The sequence below is a fragment of the Lepus europaeus genome, chromosome X (assembly GCF_033115175.1).
Source record: "Lepus europaeus isolate LE1 chromosome X, mLepTim1.pri, whole genome shotgun sequence".
Lineage (NCBI taxonomy): Eukaryota > Metazoa > Chordata > Mammalia > Lagomorpha > Leporidae > Lepus > Lepus europaeus.
Genome location: NC_084850.1, coordinates 24,227,655 through 24,241,894, shown reverse-complemented (window position 1 = coordinate 24,241,894; position 14,240 = coordinate 24,227,655). Strand labels below are relative to the sequence as shown.

The 14,240-nt window shown below is 41.6% G+C and overlaps 1 protein-coding gene across 1 annotated transcript in view; it reads right to left on the bottom strand.

Annotated features, from left to right (window-relative positions):
- Nucleotides 1–14,240, bottom strand: part of FRMD7 (FERM domain containing 7) — a 37,231-nt gene that overhangs the window by 7,827 nt on the left and 15,164 nt on the right. Inside the window, exons 7-10 of the mRNA XM_062183010.1 lie at nucleotides 13,467–13,500; nucleotides 10,467–10,564; nucleotides 3,040–3,154; nucleotides 2,700–2,847 (exon numbers count right to left, since the gene is read on the bottom strand). Coding sequence (XP_062038994.1) covers nucleotides 2,700–2,847; nucleotides 3,040–3,154; nucleotides 10,467–10,564; nucleotides 13,467–13,500 — 395 coding nt within the window. The remainder of the gene's footprint in view (nucleotides 1–2,699; nucleotides 2,848–3,039; nucleotides 3,155–10,466; nucleotides 10,565–13,466; nucleotides 13,501–14,240) is intronic.

The window sequence follows — 14,240 nt, the reverse complement described above, 5'->3', positions numbered from 1 at the left end:
AGAAGATCTTGCCAAGAAAGGGAGCTCACAATAGGAAAGGGTTACTGCAATAGTTTCTCCAATCTTATATTTTTCCCATATTTACTGATTCAACTGCTAAAAAATATGCTCTATTTCTCCTGCCTCCCATTTTTCAAACACCTTCAATAGCTTCCCACTGCCTGCATCATCAAATCTTGGCTGGACTTCCCTGCCCTATCCCTACTGAATATACAATTTGTTTTCCCACTGCTCTCAGAAAACACCATTTTGTCCAACGCTGCACCTTCCCTCCTCTAGTCTCCTCATTGTCTTTATCCCACATGCCTTCCACATGGTCAAACCTTCTTGCTGCTTCTGACAGCACCTCTTCTAGGATATTCCAATTACTGTAGCCCATACCCATTTCTAACTCCCTTAAACTCCTTCAGGTCTCCTGATCTGCTCCCAAAGCTTAGCTTTTGGTTTCTTTGTTGTTTGTTCAATAGGTTATCTATTTACATGGTCCAAAAATCAAAGGTACACAAAAAGATATATACTATTGAGAAATCTCATTCCCACAACTGTCACTCCTACTTCTGTCCCTATATTCCCATTCCCTATAGGCAACCACATTTATCATTCTATCATGTATACTTGCCAGACAACTACAAGTAAATGTGGCAGATTAGCTGTTGACTACTTATTGTCTGATATTGATCACTATTTCTCTGGTCTTGCAAAATAGACTATAATCATCTTAATGGCAGGCACATGTCTCCTGTTTGATGTTAATTTATTATGTCATGCTTTATTCTGAGGGTATTTTCTGTTTGTCCTGTCTCTGGAACACCATTCTTTATCTCCCAACCATATCCCTTTGGCCAAAATAACCTCCTCATGTTTTAGCTTAAATGTTAACTCCCAATCACTTGTGTCACCTTAGCAACTCCCCCCCCCCATTCTCCTCTCGCAAAGCAGCCAAGCACATCACATTTGTTTGGAATTATTTGTGTAAGTATCTTTGTTCCCTCTATTAGAGTTTTAGTTCCATGAAGTCAGAATCATTCCTGTTCAGCTCTGTAGCTCTGTTGCCTGGCACAGAAAGGGTACATAATAAGCATACTGAAGAAAAAGATGAATGAATATATATCTGCCCGACTCTGTAAACATACTACAAACCATTGAATTGTATAGTTCAAACAGGTGAACTTTACAGTATATAAATTATATCTCAATAAAGCTGTTTTTAAAAGAACACAACGAAGAACACATAGAAAGTATTCAATATATAAGTATGTATTCTTTGAATTTGGGGTAGGAACAATAGATACTCTAATTAAGACAAGTTGGGGGTCGGTGCTGTGTCGCAACAGGTTAACACCATGGCCTGAAGCGCCGGCATCTCATGTGGGTGCCGGTTCTAGTCCCGGCTGCTCCTCTTCCGATCCAGCTCTCTGCTGTGGCCTGGGAAAACAGTACAAGATGACCCAAGTCCTTGGGCCCCTGCACCCACATGGGAGACCTAGAAGAAGCTCCTGGCTCCTGGCTTTGGATCAGCGCAGCACCGGCCATTGCAGCCATCTGGGGAGTGAACCAGTGGATGGAAGACCTCTCTCTCTCTGCCTCTCCTCTCACTGTGTAACTCTGACTTTCAAATAAATAATAATAATAATAAAAAACGACCAGCAATACTGTTCCAAACTGTCCATGGAAGTATTCACACTGAAAGCAATCACAGCCAACATAATGGCCTTGAGAAAGTGGGAGGAAGAGGAGAAGCCTTTCCCTCCCCATCCTCTCATGCAATATAAAAAAGCAAGAATAAAATGTTAAAGTGGAATTGGATAACAAGTCTCTCCTGGGTGAACAAGTGCTCCATTAGGTATTTTTCCCACCATTGTGATTCTCATACTGAAAAATTTACAAGCAAATAAATGAGAAGGCCAAAACCCTTTGCCAAGTTCATAGCTGCCCTACTTTGTGACTTAACTTCAGTCTAAAGAGTTAGTGGGCCTGAGGTCATCCCTTCCTCTCTCACAAGTGGTTTAGTCACAAAACTGCCTAGGTGTCTGTCCATCATTCTTTTATCTTTTTGAAGATTAGGCAAGTGTTCTTGAACCTCAACTTGGATCTAAATTCGAATGTTCAGAGATATGAGGAGATCTACTAGACTAAGAAACTGATAACAAAAAAATAGCTTCTGGTAAAGTTCCCTGGAGTGAGCATTATTGATGACGGAAGACCAGAGAGTCCTGAATTGGTTTCTAACCATGGAAAACAACGCCCTGGGAAAATAATGATCCAGTAAATAAAAGTAGTTGCTGGCAGGGCTGGGCACTAATCCCCTGAAAGCAGGCTCTGGAACACAACAAGAACTAAATTTTTTACTCCTTGTGTTGTCTCGGGAGAATCTGGACAGAGTAGCTGCACTTTGTGTCACAGTCTAAGCTTTTACAATGCCAAACTCCAGTGATCGAACTTTCCAAAGAGCCTCTGGAGATTTCGTCTCTCCACCATAGGCCCTAATGTGTGAACGCTTCAGAAGCGAGAGTCAATTTTAGACTGCCCGTAAAAGCAGCGCACTGAGGAGAGAGGGCTTACTCCAGACATTCGCCAGCATGGTTTCCTCTCTGGCTGGAGGTTAGACTGAGGAGGGGATCACCATGGGGATTAACATCCCAGTTTGAGCCACCCACCTCCCACCCAAGCTGAAGCGCTTGAAAGGGAAAACTTGTTACCCGTAACACCAGTACGCCCATGTGAGCAACAGCCAGGTGAATCTGCAACCCTTCACCATCACTGGCGGGATGAGGCCTGATGCCATACATGTCCAGCTTCCTTGCTATGTCCAGTAACAGAATATCAGACTCAGCTGGGCTCCTGCCACTGCAAGGGGAAAGAATTTATGAACCCAATAAATGCAGCAAGAATGACACTTCCCCCCTAAGGGCCCCATGAGAAGCTCAACATTTTCTTGAACCTGAAGCCTCTCAAACTTGATTATTTGTCTTTTTAGCGTCTGTCCCAAGCTTTAGTGGTCTCTTTTAGGGAAAACAGGTGGCAAGTTGAAGTACTTACACGTGCTTCTGATGAAAGTGCATGATCTTGGCCTCCAAACAATCTTGGTTTGGTAAGTACCGGGTTTGTGCCAGATGTTTCCTATCCGTTTCTTCATGAAAGTCTCCCAGTTCTGCTGCATGATAGAAAATGTAACATTTTTCACATTACCATTGAGGAATTAAGGAATGGAGTGCCCAGCATACCCGCTGACCTCTGCCAGACAGTGGTTTCTTTGCATCTAGTGCAGCCCCATGTCTCCCTTTCCCCATGTTATGTGTATTTATATTCATATGAGGAGGAAGACAATTTCCTCTTTTTCAAATCAGAAACTGTGTGTTGCTATGAAGTCTCACTACAGTAAGCCACAGACCCAGTGTAGCTCTTTTTTTTTTATTTTGAAAAAAAAATTATTTATTTCCTTAAAGGCAGAGTTACACAGAGTTAGAGATCTTACATCTGCTAATTCACTCCCCAAGTGGCCCCAACAACTGGAGCTAGGCCAATCCAGAGCCAGGAGTTTCTTCTGGGTCTCCCACGTGGATACAGGGGTCCAAGTACTTGGGCCATCCTCCGCTGCTTTTCCAGGTGCATTAGCAGGAAGCTGGACCAGAAGAGGAGCAGCCAGGACTCGAACTGACGCCCATACAGGATGCCAGCACTGCAGGCAGCAGCTTTATCCACTGTGCCACAGCGCTGCCCTCCCCAGTGCAGGTTTTAAAGGCTCTGAGAACATAGTTAGATTTTTCCTGCCCCATCCCACTTTGTATTTGCAATCTTGCCAACTTCCAATAAGCCCCTGGTATAAGTTGAATTGTGTTTCCCTAATTCGTATATTGAAATTCTAACCCCTGCTTGCAGAGACTTTGACTGTATTTACAGAGAGCCTTTAAAAGAGGTGATTAAGTTGAAATAAGGCTATTAGAGCAGACTCTAACCCAATCTGGTGGCTGGCCATTTGGGAAGAGGATATCTGGGGGACAACATTGTGGTATAGTAGGTTAGGCTGCCACCTGTGATGCCAGCATCCCATATTGGAGTGCTGGTGGAGCCTTGGCTGCTCCATTTACAACCACGCTTCCTGCTAATGCATCTGAGAAGGCAACAGATGATGGCTCAAGTATTTGGGCTCCTACCACCCAGGTAGGAGACCTGGATGGAGTTCCCGGCTCCTGGCTTCAGCTTGGCATAGCTCTAGATATTGTGGCCATTTGTTAGAGTGAACCAGTGGATGGAGTCTTTCTTCCTTCCTTCCTTCCTTCCTCCATCTCTCTCTCTCTCTCTCTCAAATAATTATTTTAAAAAATATTTATTTATTTGAAAGGCAGAGTTACAGAGAGGCAGGGGAGGCATGTCTTCCATCCACTGGTTCACTCCCCAGATGGCCACAATCGCCAGGGCTGGGCCAATCTGAAGACAAGAGCCAGGAGCTTCCTCTGGGTCTCCCAAGTGGGTGCAGGGGCCTAAGGACTTGGAACATCCTCTACTGCTTTCCCAGGCCATAGTAGAGAGTCAGATCAGAAGTGGAGCACCCAGGACTTCAACTGATGCCCCTATGGAATTCTGGCACTGTGGGCAGCAGCTATACCCGCCATGCCACAGCACTGGCCCCTCAAATAAATAATTACTTTAAAAAATAAGGAAATCTGGACCGGTGCTGTAGTGTAGTACAATAAGGAACAACCTGCAGCACTGGCATCCCCATATGGGCGCTGGTTCGAGTCCCAGCTGCTTCTCTTCTGATACAGCGCCCTGCTATTGCACCTGGAAAATCAGCAGAAGATGGCCCAAGTGCTTGGGCTCCTGCACCCATGTGGGAGATCCAGAAGAAGCTCCTGGCTCCTGACTTCGGTCTGGCCAATTCCTGTCTGTTGTGGCCATTTGGAGAGTAAACCAGCAGATGAAAGATTTTCTCTCTCTCTCCCCCCCCCCCCTGCCTGTAGCTCTACTTTTCAAATAAATAAATCTTTAAAAAAATAAGGAAATGCAGACACCCAGAGAGACACCAAAAATGTTAGTATAAAGTAAGAAGCTAGCCATCTACTTGCCAAGGAAAGAGGCCTTAGAAGAAACCAAGCTTGCTAACACCTTAGTCTTGGACTTCTAGACTCCAAAACTATGGGAAAATTAATGTCTACCATTTAAACCATTCAGCCTCTGGTATCTTGTTATGGTAGCTCTAGCAAACAAACAGTGCCACAACCTCACTCTACCCTGATTATACACTATCAAGAAAGGGAAATATAAATACCAGCGACAATGCAAATCCGTCAGCCAACTCATTACTCTGCATATTTGTAATCTAGTAAATTTCCAGCTATCTAGAATCCCTAATAGATGAATCATTCTGGAACTTATTCTGGCTTTTCTAAATGGCTTGCAGTTTATTCATGATCATAATTTACTCTTTTCTAGATGTCTCCAATTTGTTTGGTTATAACCATCTCTTACAATACTATGCCTACAATGGCAACTGAGGTATTTACCTAATGTAAATGATCTCATACCCTTTTCAGTTTTTAATTCATTTATCTCCTTTGTAATTTTTACACCTCCTCCCTCTCAGATTTATGTAAATCACTTCCTGGTCATTGATTTACCTTGAAGTCAGACTTCAGAACATTGTAAACTGTGACATGTAAATGTTAAGCTAACACAAAATGAGGACCCAGGTATGCAAACCTGTTAGCATAAAATACACTGTCAGAGCAAATAGACTCTCCAGGAAATCCTGTGGTGCTTTCCTCTTAAGTAAAACACAGGGACAATAGGCCCTGAGTTTGGGTGCTGGAAGGCTGTCCTTCTTCTCTTCTATCTTGGTTTTCCATTTGTGTTTTAGACAGATGATATGTTCACTTGTAGACAGGTGGAGTGTATATGTATATTTCAAAATCACAATAAAATGAAAGTATATAAAAAGCATTTTTAAGAGACCAAAGGAATAGTTCTTTTAGTTGTTTTTTTTTTTTCCACCAGTATCGACAAATGTACAAATCTCTCTAAAACACGATCAGCCCCAAATGGTTTCATTAATTAATTTTATCAAATATTCAAAAAAGAAATAAATAATGAATTCTGTTCAAATTCTTCTAGAAGACAGAGGAGAGGATACTTGCCAACTCATTCTTTGAAGCCAATATTACTTTGATATGAAAAACAGACAAAACCTAAGAAAACTACAGATCAGTCTCTTTCATAAATAGACAAGTAAAAATCCTCAACAAAACACTAGTAAACTGAATCTAGAAATACATATAAAGGATTATACACTATGACCAAATGAGATTTACCTCAGGATTGCAAGGTCAATTCAATACATAAAATCAATTAATATAACACATTATGTTAATAGAATAATGGGGAAAAAACCCACCACACATTGTTGTCTGAATAGCTACAAAGAAAAAAAACCAACATCCATTTATTGTTAAAACCATTCAACAAATGAGGAATCAAAGGAAACTTCTTTAACCTGATAAAGGTTATCTATGGAAAACCTACAGCTAAGGTCATCATCATACCACATGATGAGAGGTTGAATGCTTCCCCTAGACTAGGAACCAGATAAAAATGGATGCTCTTGCCCTGTTAGCTAACTTTATACAGGTGGTTCTAATCAGTGCAATCAGGCAAGAAGACTAAGATAAAGAACTTACACTGAAAGGAAGAGACAAAACTATCTTTACTTGTAGTCAACATGATCCTATATAAAGACGTTAATAGAATAGAATAGAATCAATAAATGAGTTTAGTAAGGTAGCAAGATAGTAGACCAAAACAAAAAATGTGATTACATTTGTAGATACTAGCAATGAACAATCATAAAATGAAATTAAGTAAACAATTCCATTTACAATAACACCCAAAATGTACAAAATACTGAGAAGTAAATTCAGTGAAAGAAGTAAAAGAATTGTATATTGAAAACTACAAAATATTGGTGAGACAAATTTTTAAGAGTTCCATATAAACAGAAATATATTTCAGGTTTATGGACTAGAAGACTCAATATCATTAAGGAAGCAATTTTTCCAAAATTGATCTATAAATTAAATGCAATTATCATCAAAATCCCAGAAGGTTTTTAGTAGAAATTGATAAATGATCTTAGAATTTACACAGGACACAGAATAACCAAAACAACTTTGAAAAAGAATTAGAGCATGTACACTTTCCTAATTCAGAACTAACTACAAAGCTACTATAATCAAGACAGTGTATTAATAGCATAAGGATAGACATAAAGATCAATGGGACTTAACTGAGCGTCCAGAGATAAACTCCTTACATTTATGGCCAATTGGTTTTTTTACAAAGTTGCCAAGTTAATTCAATGGGGAAACAGTGGTCTTCAACAAATGGTGCCAACATCCATGATTAGGTGAAGAGGTGAACAAAATGTGGTAAATTCATAAAACAGAATACTGCTCAGCAATGGAAAGGAAGAAACATTTATGAATCATGCTAGAACATACATGAATTTTATAAACATTACATCAAGTACAAAAAGCCAGTTGCTAAAGACCACATGTTTTATCATTCCATTGACATGAAAGGTCCAGAAAAGGCAAATTTACAGAAATTAAAGTAGTGGTTGCCTAGGACTCAACATAGGAACAGGGAATGACTGCAAATGGGCACAAGAGATTTCTTTTAATGTGATGAAAATATTCTAAAATTGGATTGTAGCAATGATTGTACAACTCTATAAATTTACTAAAAAAATTGAGTTGCATATTTTAAATGGGTGAATTTTATTGTTTGTAAATTGTACCTCAATTGAAATATCTTTTAAAATACATTACACATATATGTGTCCTCTCTCTCTCTCTCTCTCTCTCTCTCTCTCTCTCTGCAATCTTTCAGTTTATTAGGCACAAGTCTGTGTGTTGAGCCTAAGGAAACATAAGTGCTTTTTTCCCCTCTACATTCAAGTCTGTAACAATCTAGGAAGAGAATGATAACATGCAAATGAGGAAATATCACCAGTATCAGAAGATGAAAAATGTTATGAGCACCTTCAGTGTTCCCATGCTGGTCCAAACCACCATCACTTCTCTCCATGGCAATATCCTCTTATCTGGCCTCCCACTTCCACCACTCCCTCGCAGGGTCTACTTGCACCACAGCAGCCAACACGATCTCGAGAAAACCCTATTCACATTATCTCACTCCAGCGCTTAAACTTCTTCAGTGCCTTCCCATTTCATTTAGACTCGCGTTCTAGGTCTTGAGCATGCTTTTTCCACCCTCCTTGATTACTCTCGTCCTCTCACACTCAGATCCAGCCAAACGTACAAGCTTTTCTGATGTTTCTTGAACACCTCTGGCATCCTTCCCCCTCAGGCCTTTTGCACTGGATGTTCTCTCTGCCTGGAATTCTTTTCCATCAATTTTACCACTCTCACTTCTTCCAAGTCTTTATTCAGCTGTTACCTTCACAGTAAGCCTACACTGACCACCTTATTTAAATATTTAGTACCTACCCCCAGAATCCTCCATCTCTCTTCCAGGTTTTATTTCTCTTCCTTGCTCTTATCACCTTCTAGCACCCATGGTATAATTTGTTTACTTATTTTGGTCATTGTTTGATTCTCCTCCATGCCCAGAGTGTGAGCTCCATGGGGGGCAAGGGTCTTTGTCCATTTAGTTCACTGCTGAATTCCCAGTGCCTATAATAATATCTGGCACAAGGCAGGGACTCAATGAATTTTTGTTGAATGAATGACAAAGAGTTGTTGCTACAGGAACTAATGAGAGGAGGCTTCGTTAGAAATATACAAATCGTGTTTAGGAAGAACCGTTTGGCTAGAGCAGAGAGATATGTAAAATAGAATTAAGCAGGCAAATTGTCACACGTGGAGGTTCTTCAATATCTCACTGCAAATTTAGCCCCCCCCCCCCCCCCCAAGCACTTCTATTGACAAACCAAAGCAGCCTCTGGAGAAGCAAGTGCTCTGTGCTATGCCTGAAATGGCCACTAGGGAATGCCCAAACCCATAAGGCAGAACTGTTAAGAATGAAATTGAGCTCCCCCAAAAGAGGCTGGGCAGGAGCTCCAACTCATGACTGCTGTTCTCCCAGGCAGCTAGTGGAGAAGGATATCTTCCAGCATTCTTTTCTTTCTCCTCTCTAGGCCATGCTCTCCAATCCCAGTGCCAAGTACAATATTGGACATACGGCTGGCTAGCGTCCTTGGCATTCAAGACCGTCCAAAACAATGCTTCATTCTCCACCACTTCTAAACAGACTCTATGCTTGACCTGTACTGGGTCATTCTTCAATCTCTATTAGTGTTGCTTCTTGTCCGACCACCGTTCTCATGCTGTTTTATCTATCACTACCTATCCAACTCCCTTTAAATCGCAGCGCCAAGGCCACCTCCTCAATCAGCCTTCTCTGATTACTATTTTTGCTACTTCCCACTGTCTTTATGAGATCTAAGGGTTCCCATCTCCTGTCCCTGTCAGTAGTTTCTTGGTAAATGTTCTTCAGTACTCCACTGTGGAGTTCCCAGTGAAATCCGACATCTACCATTTCTAAACTATCAGGAAGGTAAGGGACATAGGTCAAAAATGGATCAAACAAATAAAAAAGTTATCATTCTGCAGCACTAGTAAGGAATTGCTTATTCTTGGGAGGCCTCTCTAGAGGAGGGAGAAAGTATAGCTGGCCCTAGAACAAGAGATACCATCTCCAGCCGCCTAGTCCTTGTCCTTATGGTTGCAAGAGCAGCCTTCTCAGCTCAGGATCACCTCCCCCTAGGCAAGTTCTTGCTGTTCCCCAGGGCTCCTTCTACCTGTATTCTTAAGCCTAATCCAGCTACTTGGCTGTTAGAATATAGGGAACTCTGCTAGATGCCTCAGGCCTTTTTCCCTTTTAGTGTCTCTCCACCTGCTGCGCTCCGGCCTTTGTTCTCTGAAACCATGATAAAGCACAAAACAGAAATCACATGGAACGTGACAATGTGCCACACAGAAAGCATCACCAGAGATATATCCTGGGGCAAGCGGAGAGAGTGGGGTTTGCCTGGCAAAATCTATGCCCAGATTTATCAAAACCAGATCCTGCACAGCAAGCCCAGGGGCAGTAGGACAGAAAGTTTGGACAGAGATAAAAGAAAATCAATGTTAGCTTTTCATCTACACTGTCTGCACAGAAGGTATTCTCGTCACTATTTGAAAGACAGGAAACTCAGTCTCAGAGAAATGAGGTGAACTTCACCCTACAATAGTCAGGAGGTGGTAGAACTTGGACTTGAATTCAAATACAAGTGACTACAATGAAGCAGCCTCTTTCCACTGCACCATGCTGTTTCTCTAAATCTAATCCATGTTTTCTCTCCTCTGTAGGACCTAACACAATGACAGGCATGCTGAGGGTGCGCAGCTCCTTTGCTTGGTTCTCTCCCTGGCTGATAGGTCCCGAAGCAGACATTTGCTACTTACATTGTAAGATGTGAGATACCATCAACGCTGTACACTTGTCACTGCATGGAAGCCTTCCTAGAGCCAAATCCTTCTTTATTTGCAGAGTAAAAAGATACCTGCAAAGAAGTTGGGGGAAAATCTCTTGAGAAAAGAAACAGGAATGAGAAATAAGCAGTTCCCTTCTCTCCGATCCGAAATGATTCAAGACAGGAAGTGCACCCCCAGTAAGTCAGATGCCTTTTGAGGGTGGTGAATAGTAATACAGGCTTTGCTTCAGCTCCAAACCAACCCCAGACCACAACTGGGCTGATCCAGCACTCTGGCAGTTTTCACAGCCATTAGGAATAACCCTGGTCCAAATGCTCTCGACAACTTGAGGGAGTTAGATAATCAGTCTCTGGTGGTTTCTGCCCCAAAGCAAAGCCACATCCCTAGCTAGAGAGAAAAGGAGATCCAACAAGAATAAGGACACTTGGGAAGCCAGTACTGCACTGTTCACAAAGTATCGTCAAGCACTCACTATGCCTACAACTTAGGAGTTTGGCGGAACAGGAAAGATCACCACATTGTACAATTAGGAAAAAGGACAGGCCTTTAGCTTTGTCATGAAGACGCTAGTTAAGACACCTGTGCCCCATATTGGAGTACCTGGGTTCAATACCTGGCTCAGGCTCCTGACTCCAGCTTCTTGCTAATGCAGACTCTATGTGGCAACAATGATGGCTCAAGTCATTGGGCTGAGACGTCCATGTGGGAGACATGAAATTCAGTTCTCAGCTCCAAGTCTTGGCTCCAACCCAGCCCTCACCGTTGAAGGCATTTCGGGAGTGAACCAGCAGATGGAAATTCATTCCTATTCTCTCTCTTTCTCTCTCTCCCTCCCCTCTCTTGAATAAATAAATAAGGGGGAAACTTTAAAGAAAAGACAGGAGTTAGGAATTTTTGATAAGGTCACATGACCCAAAGAGCTATGGCACTGAATCCAGTCTGCCTCCCAAAAGGAAGATTGTGTTTCCGAAATCAAGGACTTGAGGCCATGCTTCCTACCCATGCTGTTCCTCCTGCCTGTACCACTATCTCTCCATCACCAGAGCCCAGATCAGCACTTTACACAGAATAGGTATGTAATTCATGCTTGCTGAGTGGCATTAAGCCAGGTTGCCCTTTTTCCCACATACGGCTCATCAGAGACATAGAAAATACAAGTTGGTATCCAGGGCTCTGCCAGACAGATTGCATTTGTCCCATACTTTAGAAATCAAAAGAAAGTCAACTGTTGTGGGAAAATGTATACAACAAACACTCCACCACAGATTGCTTTCTAACATGGTCCAAAAATTTTTTTTTTCCAGCATTGTAATTTATACTTTGTAACATTTATGGAGTCTCTATTGCAGGCATTTTCCTACATACAGAAGGCTTTCCAAAACGTTATTAAAAATGCTTCTTTGGGAGGCAAAAATATTTTAAATAGATGCAATTTTTCCATAATATGCATTTTCCATGAATTTATTGAAAATTCATATAATGCGATTTTCTAAATGAAGTTCTATGTGGAATATTTCTTTAACCAATTAAGCCTTGAAGGCAATGTGATGAACTAAAATTAATTACAGGGAATAGATGAAAATCCAGATTGAAAAAAAACCAGGTAAATAAGCAAGGTGATTATTCAGCTTGCAAAAGCATTCATTATTATAATCCTTCAAATTGTGAGCTTCCCTAATGCATTAGTAGTGATGCAATTAGAAAAATTATATTTGCATACGGCTCTCAATAACTCATGTATTAGCCCCAAAGCAGGCATCCTTGTACATTCAACTAGAATAAAGAATCCTTAAATGAGCCAATGGAGAAAAACAGAGAAAGCCTAACCTTTGACATTGCCTGTTTTCAAATGTAGATGTGAATGAGCATAATCAACTTTGGTTGCTAAAAGGAAAGTGAATTTCATTTTGCTCCTAGCAAGGAAGAAAGGAAACTTCTTGTCATTTGACACGTTCCTTGCCGTTAAGAAGGCAGCTGTGTGCTACAAATACCGAATCATTGCTCTGAACAGCTGATGAATCATTTATCATCACATTGATTTTCTCATTCTCTTTTTTTTGAGCAAGTTTATCTCCATCAAAATTGGTCACAATTTCAAACTCAACTGAAATGAGTTAGCAAATGCAAACTGATACCAAGATATCAAATTATCTGGCAAAGTAGGCTACAACTCACAAATGTGGAAAAAATTAGAAAGAGAAAGGGAGGCTTGTGAAATGTGACTTCTGCAAAACCTCTCAGAGAAGACCCTCTTATGAAAGAGGTGAAGGTGAACTGGCCACGACCCACGTTGGGGAAAAGACATTGGGGAGAACAACTGCCCACATTCCGCTATCTTGACCACATCACCTTGGATCCCCTAGATCTGTTTCCTCATCTATAAACCAAAAAGGCTGGACTAGATTATCTCTTAGATCCCTACTATGTGTAGGAGTGTGTCAGTCTAGAAAGCAGAGTAAAGTTTTGGAGATTCTTACATTGACAATGTATTTTTGCAGTGGTAGGTTTACATTGTAATTCTGAAAGGCATTTTTCCTAAGTATCTATCATCATTACAGAATATTTCACCTCTACCTATGGGATACATACACACACACACTCCTTTGTCAATGTCTCTTCAAATTAACTGGCATACCCATTCTATTAAGCTACCCCTGGTCAAAACACAGATGCCACGAAGGAGAGCACACTTATTGTTATAGCAGTTAATGGCACAACCACCCAAGTGGTGGCTCAGGCTTGTTCCCATGTTGAGAACACCGCCCTCCTGCTCCTTGCAGTCCCCAGCCTTCGGAAGAACAACACCTTAGGGACCAGCCGGGCCCTCCCTCTCTCCAGCTCTTCACCATCTCCCAGAAAGTGACTTAAAGCCAAGCCTTGCAAAGAGGGTCAGAAGCTCTATCCCAGCTAAGTGGAAAATAATGATTCTTAAGTAACATCATGCAGCAGACACACAGGTAAGTACTATACCTTGTAAGTTCTTCCCGCAGATGTCCAGGGTCCACTGGGAAAAATTTCACCATAAATTTGAAAACAATCTCCTTAGGATCTTAAAACACAACATCTCCATAAGTTTTATTTAAATGTCCATCACAACAGTTACAGGTCTACACACACATCCCTCCCCTCTTCCCTCCCTTCATCATCTCTCCCTCCCACAGACTTTTACATTTCCATTTTTCACATGTATAAACTATTTCTGTTTCTGGAGTGAGTCTATGTGGATAGAGATTCAGTAATTCCCCCTCCCTATTCCCCCTCCCTCCCTTTGAGTTTTTTTTTTTTTTATGTAAAGATGTGCTCCTTCGAGGCCTACTATGCCCTCTTTTTTTAAATTGTCCCATTCAGAAAAGTATATCACTTGCTACTTAGGATTATGCATTCTTGTCTTTTAAAAGGGGAGAGTGCAGATTCAGCTGGAGCTGGTGAATATCACCTAGCCTAAGGATTTTATCAAGGGAACTAGAAGCAGTGCGCACTGGTGCTTCTATCTAAAGTTCACACTAAGAAAACACGTGCTTGTGGCTGGCATTTGGCAGCGGTTAGGATGCCACTGGGACACCTGCATCCTGTATCAGAGTTCCTGGTTTTGATTTCCAGCTCCACTCCTGAGCCCAGCGTCCTATTAATGTAGATCCTTGAAGCAGCAGTGATGGCTCAAGTGACTGGGTTCCTCCCACCCATATGTGAGACTCAGATTTGGAGTTTCCAGCTCTTGGCTTCAGCCCAGCCCAGCCCTGGTTG